Genomic DNA, 20,813 nt, shown 5'->3' on the forward strand with positions numbered 1-20,813 from the left:
GTTTTTGTTTTGTCTTTTATTAAAGTCTTGTTTAACCCCTTGCCCCTGTCTGCACTTGGGTCCTCTTTCTCTCACCTCACCCGAGAACCATTATAGAATCAACCAGCCATCACAGGACTCAGCAGACAGTAGGATGTTGTCGTGAGGGTCGAGACCCCCTGGTTCCTCTAGAAGGTTGAAGCAGACAGGTTCCCCTCGAGGGTCGAGACCGGCGAATTTTCCTCGAAGTTAGAGGCCGTCGGTTTCCCCTGCAGAGTCGAGCTTGGCGGGTTCCCTTCTGCAGTCGAGGCCTCCGGACTCCCCTCCAGGATACAGGCTGCAAGTGTTCCCTCCAGGGTCGAGACTCTCGGGTTCCCTCTCGAAGGTTGAGGCTGCTGGGTTCCCCTCCAGGGTTGAGACTGTCCGATTCCCCTCGTAAGTCGAGGCCGTCGGTTTCCCCCTCCAGGGTTGCACACACCGGTTTCAAGTCCGGGGTCGAAACCCCCCGGACTCCCCTCCAGGGAGAAGGCCGCCAGTATCCAGTCCTCGTCACATCCAGTTGGCAGCGCAGCCGACATCCCCTGTCCGGTGCAGCCGGCATCACCAGTCCTGCCCAACCGCAGGCCTCCAAGTCCTGCCGGCGATCCAGCCGGCGTCAGTGTTGTCCAGCCGGCGCCATGTACTGTCCAGACAGCCCCCCATTCGGCGCCATGTACTGTCCAGCCGGCCTTCCAGCCGGCGCCATGTGCTGTCCACCTGGCCTTTCAGCCTGCGCCATGTGCTGTCCAGCTGGCCTTTCAGCCTGCGCCATGTCTTTAATTTGGATTTGTTCTTGTTATAGTTATGGTTTATTTTGTCACAGTCTGTCTATTCTTGTTCGTTCCTTGGGGAGCATCAGGATGCTGCTCCTTAAGAAGGGGTTTCTGTCATGATTCTGTCCCATCAGACCTGAAAATTATTACAAGGAGAGGCAGGATCATAACAGAACCTCATGTTTTATGTGGAGAGAGGCATTTTGTACTAGTTGGCATTCCACATGCTCTCTCCAGGTCTCATCTCTGTTTCCGCCCTTTCGTCTCATTGTTGATTGTTAATTTGTCCCCTCTTTATTTATCTCCCTATATATTGACCTGGTGTCTCTTGTCTTGTCCAATCTAGTCCAGTTAGTTCAGTTAGTCTTCGTTCTGGTTGCTGTTCATGTCTTCTTGATGTTATGTTATTTTACACTCTTGTGTGTTTTTGTTTTGTCTTTTTATTAAAGTCTTGTTTAATTATCCCCATCTGCACTTGGGTCCTCTGTCTCTAACCTCAACCGAGAACCATGACATTTTCAAGTCCACATTGAATTTTGCAACACCCAACGCGCGCTGTATGTAAATGAAAATGCAATCCCAAATGTTAATGCATTTAGGAAAAATAACTGTAACAAGGTTAAATTAAAAGGAAGGAATGAAGGAGACGGGAACCGACAAACATTTAAACATTTAATAACATGACAACAAAGTAAAAAGACAGCTGGCAGCCCCTCACGGACGACTGCCGGCGAATAAAACAAACCACAACTAAAATCCAGGCCTGGTCCTCTCTCATCGACGGTCCGGTCGCTTGTTCTCTTATGCTCCCGATCTCCTCCGTGATACAAGACCGGTGCACGCACAGCTGGCGCTCATTAATACTCTCTCACCGGCCTCGATTCACGTTCTCGCCCCGCCTACTCCACTACATACCCCCATCGCCCCTCACAGGCCGGGGGTACCCCCAAGACTGTGCATGCTCCCTCTCTCGGGAAGGTCTCCCAGTTTAGGAGTACCTTTCCCCTGGGGGTATGTAGCGAAGAGACGAGACAATGGAGACGGGAGCCCTCGGAGTGACCGAAAAGAGAGAGGGGAGAGAGGATACCAAAGGATACCGGAGCTCACTCACCGGCCTCGATTCACGTTCTCGCCCTGTCTATTCGACTACAATAAAAAAAAAAAATTGCGTGATTTAGTCCCGTTTTTTTGCCCCTACTATTGAATGCAGCCATTTTGCCTTTGTTTTACCACTCGTGTCCCGGCGTGTTCATGTTGGAAAGTGACGTCAATGCATACCCTCTATTCTATTCTAAATAATTCTTAACTGTCAAAAAACACAATGAGTTTGTTCATTCTTTCCCTAGCAAGATGTAAGGTGTTACACACACATTACACCCACACACACATTTACAAGCACATGCATTCGCATCATCAGTTGTTAAGTTTTTTACTTGCACCCAGAACTTGTTCATAAACAATGACAATGCCATTGTCTTTCTAGCTGCTGTCTGTGAAAATATTGTTTGTGTGTTTGCTGCGCTACACATATAATTACTGAACCAGTAATTGAATTTACAGCCCAGATATGTCCAGATGTTTATAACCCATCTATATTGTGACCGCTGTGTGATGAATTCTCTCTTACAGCCAATAGAGCTGAAGACATCGGCCCAGCTGGCTAAAGAATGGGGTCTAGAAAATGTTGATCACACATTCACAGAGGAGGATTATAGAACACTTACCAACTACAAAGCCTTCAGCCAGTTCATGAGGTACTGACCTGGAGCAGAGTTTATAGCAAAATTCCCTTTTTTTATATAGTTTCTACACATGCGGCATTTGGAAGGTGATTGTAGTTTTGTCCCGTTTTTGTAAATAAGCTGTGAAGTAGTTACAAACTGTTATGGCATTAGATGACCATGTACTGTTTTTGTAAATATTTATTAAACAAAACCATATTTTACATTCACAGACCGATGATTGCTAAGAAGAACCCTAAAATCCCCATGTCTAAGATGATGACAATTCTGGGGGCCAAATGGCGGGAGTTTAGCTCTAATAACCCATTTAAAGGTTCGGCAGCAGCTGTCGCTGCCGCTGCTGCTGCCGCCGCCGCAGCCGTTGCAGAGCAGGTCTCCGCAGCAACAGCATCCCCTGAACCTCCTCCTCAACCACCACCACTTCGTAAGGCCAAGACCAAAGAGGGGAAAGGTGAGGGTCTGGCTGGGTGGGCAGTTGTGAGAGTTTACAATCCTACAGGCAATAATGCCATGTATTCTGTTATTTATAATGTTTTCTTGGAGTTCACATTTCTTTCCCATGACTCCCATGTATATTTGCTCTATATAAGCTGCTTTGCAGGCACAGTTGAATTTTAGGAGAGGATTTGTACAGATTTATCACTTTCTAAAGACATGGTGGATGACAAAAATAATGGTCATTTGGTGTCAATTCAATAAAAAAATATGTAAAAATTATGTTTTTCAATGGTATTGTGTTTCTTTATAATAAATCAAACAAAAATATTTACAATTAAAAGAGGAAAGCACTCCCTGCCCTTCATTTAATTACTGTTCATGCTTACTAACTATCTACTTGCCTGTTGTGAAGTGTTTCTGTTTGTAATCTTTCCTCGTTCATTTCGATAGGCCCTGGCTTTAAAAAACGCAGTAAGAGTCCTCGTGTCTCCGACAAGAAGAAGCCCAAACCTAAGAAAATGGCTCCTCTCCGAATCAAACTGGGCGCATTGGGCAACAAGAGGAAGAAGAGCAGCTCGGTGAGATGAACCATTTGTGTGTAATGCACGCACGTGAGAATGCGTGTGGGGTTTAGTGGCTGTGTTTCATTGTGCGTGGTTGTAATACAGAGCGAGGAGGTGGACGATGACGATTCTGAACAGGAGAACTCCAGCGTTCACAGTTCCTCAGTGCGCTCTGACAGCTCGGGACGGGTGAAGAAGAACAAGAGGGGTCGACCTGCCAAAAAGAAGAAGAAAGGTGAGAACCTTCTTTCTTATCATCGTATTGAATTTGTGTCTAAAAGAACTGTATCGTTTTTTATAATAAATTTGGCTGTGTTGGTAGGAACTTACTCTCTGTCTCTCTATTTCAGTGCAAGGAGATGAGGATGCTGATGGCTATGAGACGGACCATCAGGACTACTGCGAGGTATGTCAGCAGGGAGGGGAGATCATTCTGTGTGACACCTGTCCTCGAGCGTACCACCTGGTGTGCCTGGAGCCTGAGCTTGAAAAAGCCCCCGAGGGCAAGTGGAGCTGCCCACACTGTGTGAGTCTTCCCAAACCTATTTTGTTTCAGAATAACAGATTGATTTTAAAATGAAGGGCTAAATTAAACAAGAAGTGTTCTGAGTGTGATGAAACAGGATGGTTTTCAGGAGAAAGAAGGGATCCAGTGGGAGGCAAAAGAGGAAGACTTTGAGGACTTTGAGGAGGAATGTGATGATGTCAGAGATGTTGAGGGGGGGCTTGGTGGAGAGGAAGAGGAGGATGATCACATGGAGTTCTGTCGCGTGTGTAAAGATGGAGGAGAGCTCCTGTGCTGTGACTCCTGCCCGTCGTCCTATCACATTCACTGCCTTAACCCGCCACTGCCGGAAATCCCTAACGGAGAGTGGTTGTGTCCACGCTGCACTGTGAGTAATTCTCGCTCAACAGAACTGGTTTCATATGTTATTGTGCATATATATGTGGAATTAAATTTTGACTTTGGAATTGAATTTAATAATTTGATTCTACTCGGTTGTATGTATATCAGTGTCCAACAATCAAAGGACGTGTGCAAAAAATTCTTCACTGGCAATGGGGTGAACCACCACCTCCAGTTCCTGTCCTGCCATCCCCAGACGCAGCCACTGATGCCCCGCCCCCTCCACCTATAAAGGGCCGTCCAGAGAGAGAGTTTTTCGTAAAGCTAGCAGGACAGTCTTACTGGCACTGTACCTGGATTACAGAGCTACAGGTACAACAGATGTGACGTACAAGATGACACACAAGAAGATGGTGCCTGAGACTTCATTCTCACTCATTCTTCTGTCTCTCAGCTCGAGATCTTTCACTCTGTGATGTTCCGGAACTATCAGAGGAAAACAGACATGGACGAGCCGCCCAGTCTAGACTATGGCTCTGGAGGAGAGGAGGATTCTGGGAAGAGTGAGAAGCGGAGGGCCAAAGACCCTCAATATGCCATCCTGGAAGAGAAATATTATCGCTATGGAATCAAGCCTGAATGGATGATGGTGCACAGAATAATTAACCACAGGTGTATTTATGTTCTTTGTGTTAAGCTACCATAATATACTTTTCACTTTCAGCATATTAAAGTGAGTGTGTCTCTTTGTATGTGTACGCAGCATGGATAAAAAGGGGAAGTACCACTATCTAGTTAAATGGAGAGATCTGACGTATGACCAGTGCACTTGGGAAGGAGACGATCTGGACATCCCTGAATTTGGTGCATACAAAGCTGCTTACTGGAGACACAGGTACTGTCATAAATATATACATAGTACATCAGCTGTCACAATGCTTTGTTTCCTCACAGAAATTTATTTTAAAATAAATAAGTTTTTATGATAATGGACAACTTTATGGATTATCAAACGTTAATCTAGTAAAATTCAATCCAACGATAATGACACTTTGAGCTTCCCTTTGCAAATTGTTTTGAGATAGCGAAAAGCACACCACTATGTCAAAATTTAGCATACTTACCTTTAATTTAGACAGAAATTATGCTAAAATCTGTAATCTTCAATGCGTGCAACGGCTCAAGTGGCGCAATCGGTCAGCGCGTGGTACTTACAGTATAAGGCAGTTCGTAGCAGGGCAATGCCGTGGTTGTGAGTTTGAGCCTCACCTAGAGCAAAGGTTTATGATAATGGGAAACTTTATACACTATCAAACTTTAATCTAGTAAAATTCAATCCAGTGATAATGACACTTCAAACTTTCCTTTGGACATTGCTTTGACATAGTTTACAGCACACCACTATGTCAAAATTTTGCATACTATCCTTAACCCAGTTAGACAGAAGTTAAGATAAAATCTGTAATCTTCAGTACATGAATCGGCTCCAGTGGCGGAATCGTTCAGCATGTGGTATTTATAAGGCAGTTCGTAGCAGGGCAATGCCGAGGTTGTGAGTTCCAGCCTAACCTGGAGCCAATTTTTTTGATAGTGAAAAATCTTATACACTTTCAAACGTTAATGTAGTAAAATTCAATCAAGCGATAATGACCCTTTGAGCTTCCCTTTGGACATTGTCTTGAGATAGCGAGAAATTCACCAGTCACAATTTAACATTGTAAGCTTCAATCCAGTTAGAGCAAACTAGTTTTCTCTTTGCAACTACAACAATGACACCATTGGTGCAATTGGTAAGCGCGCGGTACTAGTTTTGGGTGTAACTAGTTAGTAAGTAATTAGTTACTGTAATTTCATTACTTTTCCCTTGAAAAAGTAAAGTATGCGATTACTCTTATTTTTCTGTAATTTAATTACAGTTACTTCTGATATATGTGGTAATATATATATGTGTGTGCACGTCTAACTTTAAAATGCATGCTTTAATGTGTCTTCACATTTGTAATACTTTGGTCAGTTAATAAGAATCGATTTTCTAGAGATGCGATATTTGCCAATACCTCAGAATTTTTTGCCATATGATTACAATTCAATTTGATTTGATTAATTTAATCGATATTTTGATATAACTCGCCCAGCAGTGACATTATTTTATAACAAAAAAAAACAACCAAAATATGTAAGATGAACAATTTTAACAAACTAAAAAATTCAACCATGTCAAAAGTTGATTTAGTGAGATTAAATTCAGTGAAAGTATGGGAGGAGTGGGAAATGTGTTATTAAATGTAGAATGGCCATGCTGCTCTTGTTGCAACAAAAGTGAATCTTAAACAGAATGTTGAATGCAATAAAATAAAAACACAATATTTTTTACTAATTTATTTATTACTTAATTTTTTACTAATAGTGTCACTTGATACACTTATTTACTAATAGGTGATTTAATGTGCACACATTTTTGTTTAGTAGATCAATGCAATTACTTACTTCCACCACTTATGCCGTCCATAAGTCATTACAGAGATAATAATAATAATATGTATGTAAAGGTATACGTTTTTGTTTTACTTTAAAAAAATTCAAAAAGGGGAAGAAATAAAAACGTATATATTTGATTTGTGAATGAAAATGATAATTTAAACTTGTTGACCTCACAGGGAGGAAGTGATGAAGGAAGACCCAGAAAAACCGAGGAAGATACGGAGGAGAGAGGAGAATGATGAAGCTCCCGGCACACCAGTTAATGATGTGAGGGTTCATTTTTCCTATGTTTTATACTATTATTTCATTCTGTGTGTTCATTGCCCAAACTATAGATTTGTCTCAACTGTTTCAACTTACTGTCAAAGTTCTTAGGTTACATGTAGGTCTTTTATTTTCTTTCTTCCTCTGTTCCTCCAGCCGACTATTAAATATGAGGAGCAGCCAGACTTTGTGACAGAAACAGGAGGAACGCTGCACCTGTATCAGCTGGAGGGCCTGAACTGGCTACGCTTTTCCTGGGCTCAAGGCACAGACACCATCCTGGCTGATGAAATGGGTTTGGGCAAGACCATCCAGACCATCGTGTTTCTCTATTCACTGTTTAAAGAGGTCTTTATTTGTGTGTGCTGACCAGATCTGTTCTTTAAATCACTTCACAAAAACTGCATGTTAGATTTCTAATAAACTGTTAGACTATTTAAAAAATAAAATAAACATTTAAATGTGTAAGCATGTGTTGCATATTTATTTGTCAGGGTCACACCCAAGGACCGTTCCTGGTGAGTGCACCGCTCTCCACAATCATTAACTGGGAGAGGGAGTTTGAGATGTGGGCTCCTGACTTTTACGTGGTTACCTACACTGGAGACAAAGAAAGTCGAGCCATCATACGTGAGAACGAGTTCAGCTTTGATGACACTGCAGTAAAGGGAGGAAAGAAGGCCTTCAAGTTAAGGGTGAGGACCAGAGAAACTATGGAATAGAGGGAATAAATGGTGATTGGGAGACGTGAAAGAAAAGACGTTAAACGTACACTTCTGTCATCATTTACTCACGTTCGAGTTGTTCCAAATGTGAATAAATTTCTTTGTTCTGATGAACACAGAGAAATATCTTATAATGCTTATAACCAAACGGATCTCAACACCCATTGACTAACAATGTTAGTCAAAAATGCCCCAGAACTGTTTGCTGTCCTAGAAAATTTAAGGCAGAAAACATGTCGGAAGGAGAGGGAAACTCATATTGAAGGAAAATCCCTTTTCATAAGGGCTTTTGCTTTTGATAAATAACTTTTACTATAACCATTATTTTTTTTAATTATTTTTTTACTATAACCATTTCTCCAGAGAGAAGCTCCCATTAAGTTCCATGTGTTGCTGACATCATATGAGCTGGTAACCATAGACCAGAATGTTCTTAAGTCCATCGACTGGGCCTGTCTCGTGGTGGATGAAGCTCACCGCCTCAAAAACAACCAGTCCAAGGTAGGATAAGTTTACCTGTTTTAAGTGTTTACGGTCTTCAAAGAAATTCTCCACCCAAAAAGGAAAATTATTTTAATAAATTACTCAACCTCAAGTAGTTGAAGTCCTAAATTATACAAAATTTCTTTGTTCTGACGAACACAAAGGAAGATATTTAGAAAGAATGTTAACAATTACGATTTCTGGGGTAGTCAAAAAACTGAAGTAAAATGTACCCTTTGCCCTAAAATTCTTCAAAATATCATCTTTTGTGTTTAATAGTACAAAAAAAATCATGCATATGTTTTCTACTATGGCAATCAATGGGGCACCAGAAATCTCAGTTGCAAACATTTTCCATAGAGATGCACCGATTGCAATTTTCTTTGCCGTTTCCGATTTCCGATTTTATTATAAATGAAGCCTAAGTATAAATAATCAAATATAACTAATCTTAATCACTTAATCGACCTTTTTCATTTTTGTACTCTAAGTGTAAGATAACAGTAAAATACTTCAACTTTATTCTTGTCTGTTTCTGTTTATGAAACTATCATTGCTTTATTTTATTTTTTCCGAAATGTAAAATAACTTGTCTTTATCTTGGGTCTGTAGCACTAAAAGAAGTGGCCACTTCAATAAAAAGTAAAAAAATCTTATGAGTGAATTCTACTCAAAATATGTATTTGCCCTTTCTTGTGTTAGTAACGACCTCAATCAGATATATATCACAAATATTGGTTCATTTATTCATTTTTTGTAGTTTGGAATTTTTTCAAGTCGTGTTGAAAGTCATTTTACCTCAGTGAAATAACCATAGTTAACTTAAGTCAATTAATCGGGATGAATGGAATTTACATTTGTTTTACACATAGTGAACGACTTCAACATGAGTTTAGCATGTGTCAGAGTTTAGCAGAGTTTAGCATGTAGTACATACCCGAAGTAGACGGAGCAACAAAGGTGAACTACTGGACAGTCAAAAATTGTCTGTGCACTACATGATGTGTGTGCGCGCGCGCGGAGACTCACGCAGTTCGGTTGAACCACGCAGTCACAAGCGTAAATGAGCCGTGAAAGACAGTCGTCTTGAACGAACGTTTACTTGCATATTTAACCTTATTGCCATTGTCGCTGGCAACATACGATCGGCTTCGAATCGGCAAGACGTAAAACTGACCGTCAATCGTTGCACTTCTAATTTTTTCCCAAATCTTTCTTTGTGGGCGACCGAGCAAAGAAATTTAAACAGGTTTGGAACAATTTGAGGATGTATAATCCATGACAGAATTTTCGTTTATGGGTGATCTATCCCTTTAATACTAATCAATCTTTTGGTTTTGTAGATAGAAAAATGTTTTCCTACAGTTTTTTTAATATGCTGAATAACCAAAATCATTGTGGTGTGTTAGTTTTTCAGAAGGCTAAATGATTACAAGATTGACCATAAACTGCTGCTGACAGGAACTCCACTTCAGAACAACTTGGAGGAGCTTTTCCACCTGCTTAACTTCCTCACGCCCAACCGTTTTAAGTACGACCAAATGCACAGCCATGCGCCTAAGCACACAGCTGTCGGATGCACAAATGAATGCAAAAATACTAACAGTTATTCTCATCAATGTGTTTCTGTGGTCAGTAATCTCGAGGGTTTTCTTGAGGAGTTTGCTGACATCTCTAAAGAGGACCAGATTAAGAAACTGCATGACCTGCTTGGACCACACATGCTGCGGAGACTCAAAGCCGACGTGTTTAAGAACATGCCGGCCAAAACTGAGCTCATCGTACGAGTTGAGCTCAGCCCCATGCAAAAGTGAGAGCCACTACATATATATCACTTCCACAGTCACTTCATGTACAATTCTGTTTTTATTTTTGCATATCATCGCTGTCCTTCTAAAAGCTTGTATGTCCAAATTCGCTGTTCTCTGTTTCAGAAAATGGAAAAATCTCTGTATTTTTCAAATGATTACTTCTGTGCTGTCAAAGTTGACAAGCACTTCTATTGTTTTTTGCAAAACCTAGTTACAAACATAAAGGGTAACTAATAATAATGTTTAATGGCAAAAAAAATAAAATCAAGAGATATGGAGATACGAGGTTTCAGAAGGACAGCAGCGATATGTTGAGTCAATGTTTTTGAATTAAATGTTTTTGTTCTCTGATATAAACTGTTATCATATATTATTGGTTCTCAGCTGGTTTTGCTTTGGTGCCTAGAAATCTACATTTTGGATCAAGGAGACCCAGCTCAGCAGCACAATTGTTTATTGTACAGAATTAGAAATATTTACAAAAATGTACGGTAAATTGTTCCAAAATGTCCATAATCAAAATGTAATAATCTACACCATAATATCCATGACAAAATATAAAAATGTGTTGAAAAGAAATTATGCTGTTTAACTTGCTTAGTTTTAAGGATAATCAGAAAATCGGTCCATGTTAGTATCTACCAAAAAAAGGCTTCTTCTGTGACAGGTGTATTTGTATCAAACGTTTAAGATGAGCACATCTGCAACAAAACAGCTGAGAAACACTGAGATATATAGCAGGAAAATTATTGACAAAGAACTCATGTTTTGGAAAACAAGATGAGAAACTGGAGTCTTTATGCTCCTAAACAGAAAATACTACAAATTTATCCTGACGCGCAACTTTGAGGCGCTAAACTCAAAGGGAGGAGGGAACCAGGTGTCTCTGCTCAACATAATGATGGACCTGAAGAAGTGCTGCAACCATCCCTACCTCTTCCCCGTCGCCTCTGCCGTAAGAACAGTTGCCTTGAAGGGACGGTTCCCCCCAAAATACATTATTGTCATCATTTACTCACCCTTTAAGGCTAAAATACACAACAAGACTTTTGCTCAGATTTTGCCCACATTTTCAGTCTGGACTTGTTGCAGAAAGTCTGTGCCAGTCTGCAGACAGTGTGTTTCTATCTGACACTTTTTAAATGTCTGCAAGTGTATGATGTCTAGTTAAAAAAAAAATCTGTTACGATTTGAAAAGTATTGTAGTGTATTCCAGCCATGATTTGTTCAAGTTCTGTATACATTTCTTTGTTCTAATGAACACACAAGAAGATACAGTATTTGGAAGAATGCTCACAACAAAACAGTTCTTGGCCACCGTTGACTATCATAGTAGGAAAAGCTGTAGGAAAGCAAACAGTGTTTGTGACAATCATTTTAATTTTTCCTACTTAGGTAGTCAATGGTGGCCAAGAGCTGTTTGGTTACAAATATTCTTCTCAATATCTTTTTCTGTGTTCATCAGCAAAAAATGTTTTATACAGATTTGGAACACTTTGAGGGTGAGTAAATGATGACAGAATTAAATTTTGGGTTACACTGTCTCTTTTACATGAATCCATCTTATGAAGTGGTAAATAGTGCCATCTGATGGTCATGAAAAAAGTTGAAAACTCTTGTAGCAATTTGGGGTACATAATTCATTATGAAACATTCTCAGTCTCTCTTCTCTTTCTTTAGTAGGCTAAACTGTTTGCTTTCAGAGCTCTAGATTATTATTGTTTTTATAATTTAATTAAAGCTATGTATTATTTTACAGTTCATAGTAAAATTGCAGACAATAACTTACATTTTTGTTTATGCACCAATGTCAATTTGACACTTGGCGAGTGTTGGACCCTTATGTGTATGAGGGGTTTGTTTGTCTTAATGTGTATTTGTGTGTTACAGGAAGCTCCTAAGACACCGAGTGGAGCTTATGAAGGAGTCGGTCTCACAAAGTCTTCTGGGAAACTCATGCTGCTTCAGAAAATGTTCAGAATACTGAAAGAACAGGGTCACCGAGTGCTCGTGTTCTCTCAGGTAGACACAGATGCGATTACAGTGGTTTAAAGCAGGGGTTCTCAAACTTTTCAGTCCGCGACCCCCAAAATAGAAGTGCCAGTAACTCGAGACCCCCAGTATCCTCGGAGGTGGTTTAAAGTATACAAACTTTGCGCTCAACTGCGCACATGCACTAATTAGGTCTATCCAAACACGTGCATAATGACAACACAAAAGAACACAGTCGAACATAATATTATTTTATATGAATTAACTCATTACTTAATTTGTTGTTTTACATGAACTATTACTAAAGAAGGTCAAATTTCATCAACCTGATCCGAGTGCTGATGGATGTCCTTTTTATGCAAACGCCAGTCTGTTTTTGTTCCTGAGGTCGATGGCATTTCTGACTGCGCACTTCTCCGAGGCTGATGGCTTATTATTTGCATGGTTTTATTTTTGAATTGTGTATTTTAACTTATAAAAAGTTATATTTTTATAATTTGTTACACTCATAGAAACCATTCTCTATTTCTAATAATAAAAAAAATATTTCTGGGAGTCATCCTGCGACCCACTGGGGAACCCTACTTTGGGAACCCCTTGTTTTAAGTGCACCCAAGTGGTGTACCACAGTTACAATGAGTAATCCAGGCAAGGAGGCAGCAGATCCACTCGCAGTCAGATTTTTAATAAACAAAAACACAAAGTACAAAACAGTGAAAGAACAAAGAGTCAAGGCACTATAATAATCCAAAGGGCACTGAGTAGCGACACTGGGAACAGAAACAAACTTACAACGACTCATACTAACAAACAAAACACTGGGGTTTAAATACATCAAAATTAAAAATGTAACAAGACAACCTGAAGGAACTAATTAACACTAAAAACTACAAAGGACTGCAAAACATGGCACAGAACAGGAAGTAACAGAAAAGCTCACAAAACACAGGGGAAACAATGACTGGGATCGTGACAACCACATGACTCCGGAAGTGTAAAACATTCACTACATCTGAAATGTATATTTTATTTTGATTGCTATTTTTAGTTTCATCAATGTTATGTCGATAGTATGTAAGTTTTAACATAGCTTTCAGTGTCAAATCATCTGATGGATTTTTATGCTAGTGTAATTGCAAGCGTCTCACAATTTAAAGGGACAGTTCACCAAAAAATGAAAATACTGTCATCATTTACTCACACTTAAGTTGTTTGAAACCTGTATAAATGTATTTGTTCTGTTGAACCCAAAAGAAAATATTTAAAAAAATGTGTGAAACTGTTCCTTTAAATGCATGGCCTGATTTGATCAGATGTGGTACATGGCCTGAAAATGATGGGTTATTAGATTGTATTTACACACACACATTGTTTTCTCAGATGACCAAAATGCTGGATTTGCTGGAGGATTTCCTGGATTATGAGGGTTATAAATATGAGCGAATTGATGGAGGCGTTACTGGAGCCCTTCGACAGGAAGCCATAGACAGATTCAATGGTAAAAGCATGCTTACCGCTTATAAAAGCCAAAAAACCCTCTAGTAAAATTATCTAATTTTGCCTTGTTTTTAATTCAGCTGTACTGCCCTTCAATAAGAAGTAAAAAATAATTAATAATTTGACATTTTGTAACGTTAAGTTTTCTCAGAGCTTGGGTGGACTCCCGGGTTTAAGCAAAAGCTATTAATCCATCCCAGCACTATATAAAAAGGTTCCAAATAGCATATTGTGTGCTTCAGTAGAAACAAGGAAATTTAACCTTCTATACAAAAGAATAGTAAATATTTCATAGCTTTCAAATGATCTTTGAATTATTGAAAGATTTTTGGAAATTGACCATTTAAAAGATTATACTAAATTTAACATGAGAATATTGTCATTTGTTACACTGACTGAATACATTTTTTGTCAAAACTAAAAAAAATGTTCTTTATCTATCACACAGCTCCGGGGGCGTGTCAGTTTTGTTTTCTTCTCTCAACGCGTGCAGGTGGTCTGGGCATCAACTTAGCAACTGCAGACACAGTTATCATCTTTGACTCTGACTGGAATCCTCACAATGACATTCAGGTGTCAAAACTACACAACACATAACACGAGTGTATACTATTTTTTGCCCCCCAGTGGACAGTTTGAGGAAAGACTTAAAATTCTGAAACTCAGAACCTAAATGTTTTTAAAAACATCTTGAATCTTTTTTCTCACTTAGGCCTTCAGTCGGGCTCATCGCATAGGTCAGGCCAATAAGGTGATGATATACCGCTTTGTGACTCGCGCGTCTGTTGAGGAAAGAATCACTCAAGTGGCCAAGAGAAAGATGATGCTAACGCACTTGGTAGTGCGCCCCGGTCTAGGCTCGAAAGCAGGATCCATGTCCAAACAAGAGCTGGACGACATTCTCAAGTTTGGCACTGAGGAGCTTTTCAAAGATGAGATTGAAGGTGGAATTGATAAACTGAAGATAAATTGATTTCTAGAAATAAATAAAGTATTTAGTAATTCATTCAAGCACTGTTTTTTTTAAATAACAATATTATTTTTCAACATTTTACATTTTAACATGTCACAACACATGGTACCTACATAAGGTTTTCCATTTGTTGGTTTTGTTCAGCAGGGGACAATAAGGATGAAGACAGCAGTGTAATTCACTATGATAACGCTGCCATTGAGCATCTGTTGGACCGCAGCCAGGATGCCACGGATGACTCTGACATGCAGAACATGAACGAGTATCTGAGCTCCTTCAAAGTGGCTCAGTACACCGTCAGAGAAGATGACAAGGTAGGAGAGAGAGTTTAAAGTCTTGTGGAGTATCAAAAAGTGGGCCAGCAAATGAATTTGATAGATAACCAAAACTACTCTAAACCGTAAATAAGACTTAAAGCCTGTTTGCATCTTTATGAAGCATATTTTTATGAAGCATTCTATCTCTGTGTGTTGTCAGACTCCCTGTGCATATACAAATCCCACCAGATTACTACAAATAATGGCAAAAGGAGTGGTTACTAAGATTTCCTACTGACACTCTACAGCTATATACATTTCTGTCTCAAAACCAATTTTAAGGTGAAGTTCTAGTGTCTAACGATTTTCTTTACGTAAAGGGTGTAGAGAGGTCGAAGTTCGAAAGCTCGAAAATAAGCAAATAAGAGCACAGGTTGAGATGTTTTCTCAATCTTTTTTTGAAATCTATGGGAGTCAATTTCAGATTACTTGTTTGTTTTTCTATATGAAATCTGAGAAAAAGTTTTTGGTGTCTTGGAGAAACAGTCGGGATATTATCTAATTTGTAATTTTTTTATGTCTGTGTCCAGATTGAAGAGATCGAGAGAGAGATCATTAAGCAAGAGGAGAATGTGGATCCAGATTACTGGGAGAAGCTCTTGAGGCATCACTACGAACAGCAGCAGGAAGATCTGGCTCGAAATCTTGGCAAAGGAAAGAGAGTCCGCAAGCAGGTTAACTACAATGACGCAGCCCAGGAGGACCAAGGTACCGTGCCAATCATCCTACAGAATCCCTCAGCGTACATTTCTTAGTATAGTTTATTTAAAAAAAAATTGGCCAGAATGTTTTTATTCCGACAGTGAACTAGTCTAAAGTCCACATCAACTGTACCCCAGACTTTTGCCAGATATTGTTAATGTAGGGGCGTAATGTTTTATTTGTTGTCTAACATTTAATATTTTTCACAATAGTCCATATAGACTACGCTAGATATCGTTTCCAAGAAAAAATGTTTTTGTGCCAGTATAATTGTCAACCACACAAATGGATCTGTTTGTGCAGATTCTAAAAAAAAACTGTGTGCTTTAGGTCCAAAAATAGATAATATAAATCTTATTTATAATCTAATAATCATTGAATTAAAGTGAATGCGTTAAAAACACTTTGCTCTCTAGTGGAAGCAATGAAATCAAACCCTCTCTACAAAGATGTTGATGTCTCCATGCGGGTAATGACCTAAAATAGTGCATAAAATAATCTTGTGTTCTAATGTTTTAAAAATCTGAAACTTTCCCATGTTTAAACCAGACTTCAAATCCCAAACTTGAAATGTGGATGCAAGGGGAATTAGGTTTTCCACACAATGTGAAATACCCCTTCCTCTTATCTTTTATTATAATAAATCCATTTTGTACTCGGCATGATATTTTCTCATTTGAAACTCTGAAAATTTTGTGGTCATTTCACTCGAATGCGGTTTTACTTTTGTTAGAGAGGGAAATAAAAACTGTACTGTATCCACTGCTGTTCTGGTCAAGTTCAGCAGCCACAAGGATTTAGCACTCAAAACAGCTACATCCATAACACCCAGTGGATGCCGAAGTGTGCCACCTTTTCATTTCTGCGACAAAACTAGAAAGAAAAAACTAAAGGGGTTATAAATGAAGGAATGTTTTCATTGAAAATGAACAATATGTAATTTGGGGTTTTAGATGGCATTTATGACTGCATAATGACAATGATCATAATGATAAACTGTACTCACACATACCAAGCAGCCTGCCTGCAGGGTCATAATGATGTGGTTTACCTTCTGCAAGACATACAGTATCATATATGCACAGAAAATCTGCTAAATTACTTTTGGTTTATATTATTTAAGCAGCCCTATGTTTTGGTGTGGAGTTAAATCATTTTTTGAGACAGCAAAGTTTAAAGAAATGTATATGGTTAGAAAAGAGGAGATATAGAACAGATCCAAATATGAAGCAGTCACAAGAGCAGTCTCCTCTTTAATTGTTTGAAAAAAATGGCCAAACTTATACAAGAGTTGAGTAGGACAATGATCTTATATCAGAATGAAACATAAATTCACATTATTTGATTATTATTTATGTTTAATATTCTTCGGTATTGACACATTTGGCCCCATCACTATAGGAAAAACAGTGTACTGTGGTTTGTGTTTGTGTGAGGGAAGTGACATTAATTGTATATGTTGTTTCAGAGTGGCATGCTGACATTTCAGATAACCAATCAGAATACTCTGTTGGCTCGGAGGAGGAAGACGAGGACTTTGATGAGAGACCTGAGGGTGAAGACACTCCTGCAAACACATCATTCACATATTCTTCCTAATACAAGAGAAAGGGTTATTTTTAGTACGCAACAGAATGAGTATCATTCATGACATGGACATGGATGATATCTCAAACCATGTGGCGTGTTGAGAAGAGATGTGTTGTTATTTTTCTGTGTGATGTTATTTACGGCTTCCACCTGCTGGACAACAAAATTTGTCGAAACGTGTCCCTTTCACAAGCCCTTAAAATTGATAGGGCTGGGACAAAATTATAAAAGGGGTACCGGCCTCAAACACATTAAATTAAATCTGCCCAGAACCTAAAACCAAAATGAAAAAAATAATGTTGAAACTACTAAATCTCACCCATCAAACACAGGGTTTGACAGTGTTATATGGCAATATTTATATAAGACGTTACTTGACGCATTTATGACCCTTGTTTTCCCACAGGGATGTTATGTGGTTTTGTCAGGTTTTGCTATTCATCTGTAGACACGCTCACAGTGTATGTTGTGCAGCTGTTCAGGATAATGTATCCTTCCTGTGTTGTAACCCTGTTTCCTGATGCTGGCTCAGTGAGGTGGACATGTCTACCAATCTCTTGGCTGACTCTTCTCTCTCCTTACAGGTCGCAGACAGTCTCGCAGGCAGCTCAGGAATGAGAAGGATAAACCGCTGCCTCCCCTGTTGGCCAGGGTGGGTGGCAACATTGAGGTATCACATTATTTATTTTTCATTTGTTTTGGCATGCGGCAGCTGCACATTGAATACATGCAAGTTTCATTAAATAGATGTTTGTTATTGTGCCTGTTTTTTTAACAGTATGGCCATGAACATGGTCACTGTTTAATGTGATTAATAGCGTATTTTCAGAGCATTTGTTTATCTAAAGGTTGTTTTCAGGGCAAGTAAATACAGCGTCTCTGGATGTGAGCCTCTCATAATAAAACTGACTGACATACAGCTAGAGATAACCTTGATGCATTTTTCCAGCTTTGGCAATTGCCCAACTAACGTTCCATTATGTCCAAAAAACCCTGCCTTGTTTTTCATATGAATACTGATTAAAATGGTACAAATGTCGCCATGTGCTCCTTTGTCTGTTTGTTTGTCAGGTGTTGGGCTTTAATATGCGTCAGAGGAAGGCCTTCCTGAATGCTGTGATGAGGTGGGGGATGCCAGCTCAAGATGCCTTCTCCTGCCAGTGGCTCGTGCGAGACCTCCGCGGCAAGAGCGAGAAAGAATTCAAGTACAAAATTCATCACCCATAAACATATGTGTTTGGAAAATGACAATCGATATAGAAACCTTAAGAGACTGTTGTTTTCTTTGCTCTCTTTTGCAGGGCGTATGTGTCGCTCTTCATGAGGCACCTCTGTGAGCCAGTGTCCGACGGTTCAGAAACATTTGCTGACGGCGTTCCACGGGAGGGGCTTTGCCGGCAGCCGGTCCTTACACGTATAGGGGTCATGTCTCTGGTTAAGAAGAAGGTCAGTGGGAGTCTTCTGAAGCTCCGGGTACTAACTGGGTCTTTCATTTAAATAATGGGCAAAAAGCAAATCATTTTTCAAGAAAGTTTTATAAAAAAATTTGATGGCCAGTACTCTCAAGATTGAAACTGTAAAGCATAACATTTGCCTTTGCATTGCCATATCTGTTTGAAAAATAAAATTGGAAATGAAAATTTTAATATTGATCTAAAGGTTAATTCAGAATGATCCAACGTACTCCAGCAAACACCAACAAAGACCAACATTCTTAAAACGAACAAATGCGTTTGTTGGATCATTGTGAATTAGCCAATATATATTCCTCAATATCTTGCCAAACATAAGCTTACCATTGTGAAACAGACTAAGGTAAGGAGACAGGTTTGAACACAGATTTTTATTTGCTGCCTTAATAAGTGACTTTGCGTTCATTTTTATAACCAAGAAAGTTACAGACTGCAGCTTTAAGGTGTTTTATATTTTTCATACAAACAACTGTAGTACTGGAATGTTCCGGCCAGAGCCGGCCCAAGCCTTAACAGGGGCCCCTGTGCCCCCAATACAATCGACTAGTGTCAATGTTTGATTATTTGCATGCACACTTTAAACCTAACACACCCAATTCTATAAATTGTAGCTGTGTTTGGGATGTTTGTCATAAAAACAATATCATATAACTGCTGTCCTTCAGAAAAACCGCCTATCTCCATATTTTGTGTTTTATTTTGCCATAAAGCATTATTAGTCACTCTTTTGGGGCGGTTTCCAGAACAGGGTTTAAGACTAATCCCTGATTAATTTAAATGTTAGCGGCTGTCATGATTCTGCCGCATCTTGTCATGTTTCTCTTGGCCTAGTGGGGGGAATAATGACAGAACCCCATGATTTATGTTGAGAAAGAGAATTTTGGCACTTATGGGTCACCATACTCTCTCTCCGGTTGTCCTTGTTCCTGCCCTCTTGTTTCCTCGTTAGTGCTCGTTATGATTTCATGCCCCACAGCTGTTTCCTCCTGATTTTCCCCCTTACTTAATGGCCCTGTGCCTTCTGTCTTTTGCTGGATCATTGTCAGTATTTGGAGTGTTTGCTGTGTGCTGTTGTCGTTGTCAACCGCCTTGTCTTGTGTTTGCCATGCTAGTCTAGTCTAGTCTAGCCTAGCCTAGCCTAGCCTAGTCTAGCCTAGTCTAGTCTAGCCTAGTCTAGTCTAGTCTAGTCTAGTCTAGTCTAGTCTAGTCTAGTCTAGTCTAGTCTAGTTATTTTTAATCATGTCCAATGTTGTATCCTGTATAGTTAGTCTAGTACAGTTAAGCGTTGTGAGTCGATGTTGCTGTTTATGTTCCTGTTCCTACCCTAGCTGTTTTTTTTTGTTTCACGATCGTGGGTCCTTGTTTCATGTTTTGTATTGTTGATTAAATTCCTTGTTAACCCCTTTCCCGCTGTCTGCAAATGGGTCCTCTTTTCATGTGTTTTCGTCTGCCGCCTCCATTTCCTGACAGAGGCATCTTGCACTGACATATCTTAAAATTTATCAGTGCGATTGTTTTGTTTCAAAATGTACACCCCTAATCTTGCAAAGTATTGTTTTAAAAACGAATCAAATATCCTAATTTAAAGTAATAAAAAAAAAAGAAAATTCTGTCATTTACTCAACATCTTGTCATTTCATACATGTATGTAGGGCCGGCCCAAGCCTTTCCCCCTGTGCCCCCAATACAATCAACTATTGTCAATGTTTGATTATTTGACCATACAAAGGTTGTGGAATTTATTGTTCAATGGATTTAACTATTTGCAAAGATTTTAGAAAAAAAATCATTTTTATTCAACCACAACCTATAAAAAAGCCATACATCCCTTAAGGATGATTTAATCTCTATTAAGTCTTTTTACTTATACACAATTATCCTTAACTTTATCCCAAGATAAAACTCTGAATTGACAGATAATTATAAATTACATGAATCGCGTGAATCAGCATTTTGTCTTATTACAATGTTGCATTTAGTTAGTAATTTCACACATTTCACACACAGCACAGAACAAATTGTGGGTACTCTCCTACATGAGAAATTCGATGTGTGTTGTTACTATATCACAGAAAAAGCTGTATTTTCATGTGCTTTTGGGGAACCCCTAGTGGTGGCGAGGCCC

The 20,813-nt window shown here is 39.3% G+C and overlaps 1 protein-coding gene across 5 annotated transcripts in view; it reads left to right on the top strand.

Moving 5' to 3' along the window:
* Window positions 1-20,813, top strand: part of chd3 (chromodomain helicase DNA binding protein 3) — a 66,905-nt gene that overhangs the window by 12,020 nt on the left and 34,072 nt on the right. For 4 of the 5 annotated variants that reach the window (XR_008906311.1, XM_056744299.1, XM_056744316.1 and 1 more), the window contains exons 4-29: window positions 2,421-2,545; window positions 2,746-2,984; window positions 3,422-3,549; window positions 3,640-3,769; window positions 3,885-4,060; window positions 4,170-4,427; window positions 4,550-4,753; window positions 4,836-5,053; window positions 5,145-5,276; window positions 7,039-7,129; window positions 7,283-7,474; window positions 7,621-7,821; window positions 8,215-8,352; window positions 9,744-9,865; window positions 9,971-10,144; window positions 10,959-11,100; window positions 12,036-12,167; window positions 13,518-13,635; window positions 14,083-14,207; window positions 14,347-14,578; window positions 14,752-14,921; window positions 15,455-15,632; window positions 17,095-17,181; window positions 17,801-17,886; window positions 18,288-18,421; window positions 18,518-18,662. Coding sequence is in view for 4 of the 5 variants with exons in the window: in XM_056744299.1 (XP_056600277.1) it covers window positions 2,421-2,545; window positions 2,746-2,984; window positions 3,422-3,549; window positions 3,640-3,769; window positions 3,885-4,060; window positions 4,170-4,427; window positions 4,550-4,753; window positions 4,836-5,053; window positions 5,145-5,276; window positions 7,039-7,129; window positions 7,283-7,474; window positions 7,621-7,821; window positions 8,215-8,352; window positions 9,744-9,865; window positions 9,971-10,144; window positions 10,959-11,100; window positions 12,036-12,167; window positions 13,518-13,635; window positions 14,083-14,207; window positions 14,347-14,578; window positions 14,752-14,921; window positions 15,455-15,632; window positions 17,095-17,181; window positions 17,801-17,886; window positions 18,288-18,421; window positions 18,518-18,662 (4,077 nt within the window). In the remaining variant the exon portion in view is untranslated. The remainder of the gene's footprint in view (window positions 1-2,420; window positions 2,546-2,745; window positions 2,985-3,421; window positions 3,550-3,639; window positions 3,770-3,884; window positions 4,061-4,169; window positions 4,428-4,549; window positions 4,754-4,835; window positions 5,054-5,144; window positions 5,277-7,038; window positions 7,130-7,282; window positions 7,475-7,620; window positions 7,822-8,214; window positions 8,353-9,743; window positions 9,866-9,970; window positions 10,145-10,958; window positions 11,101-12,035; window positions 12,168-13,517; window positions 13,636-14,082; window positions 14,208-14,346; window positions 14,579-14,751; window positions 14,922-15,454; window positions 15,633-17,094; window positions 17,182-17,800; window positions 17,887-18,287; window positions 18,422-18,517; window positions 18,663-20,813) is intronic. The other variant, XM_056744307.1, reaches the window with a different exon arrangement.

Source organism: Triplophysa dalaica, chromosome 1 (assembly GCF_015846415.1).
Source record: "Triplophysa dalaica isolate WHDGS20190420 chromosome 1, ASM1584641v1, whole genome shotgun sequence".
NCBI lineage: Eukaryota > Metazoa > Chordata > Actinopteri > Cypriniformes > Nemacheilidae > Triplophysa > Triplophysa dalaica.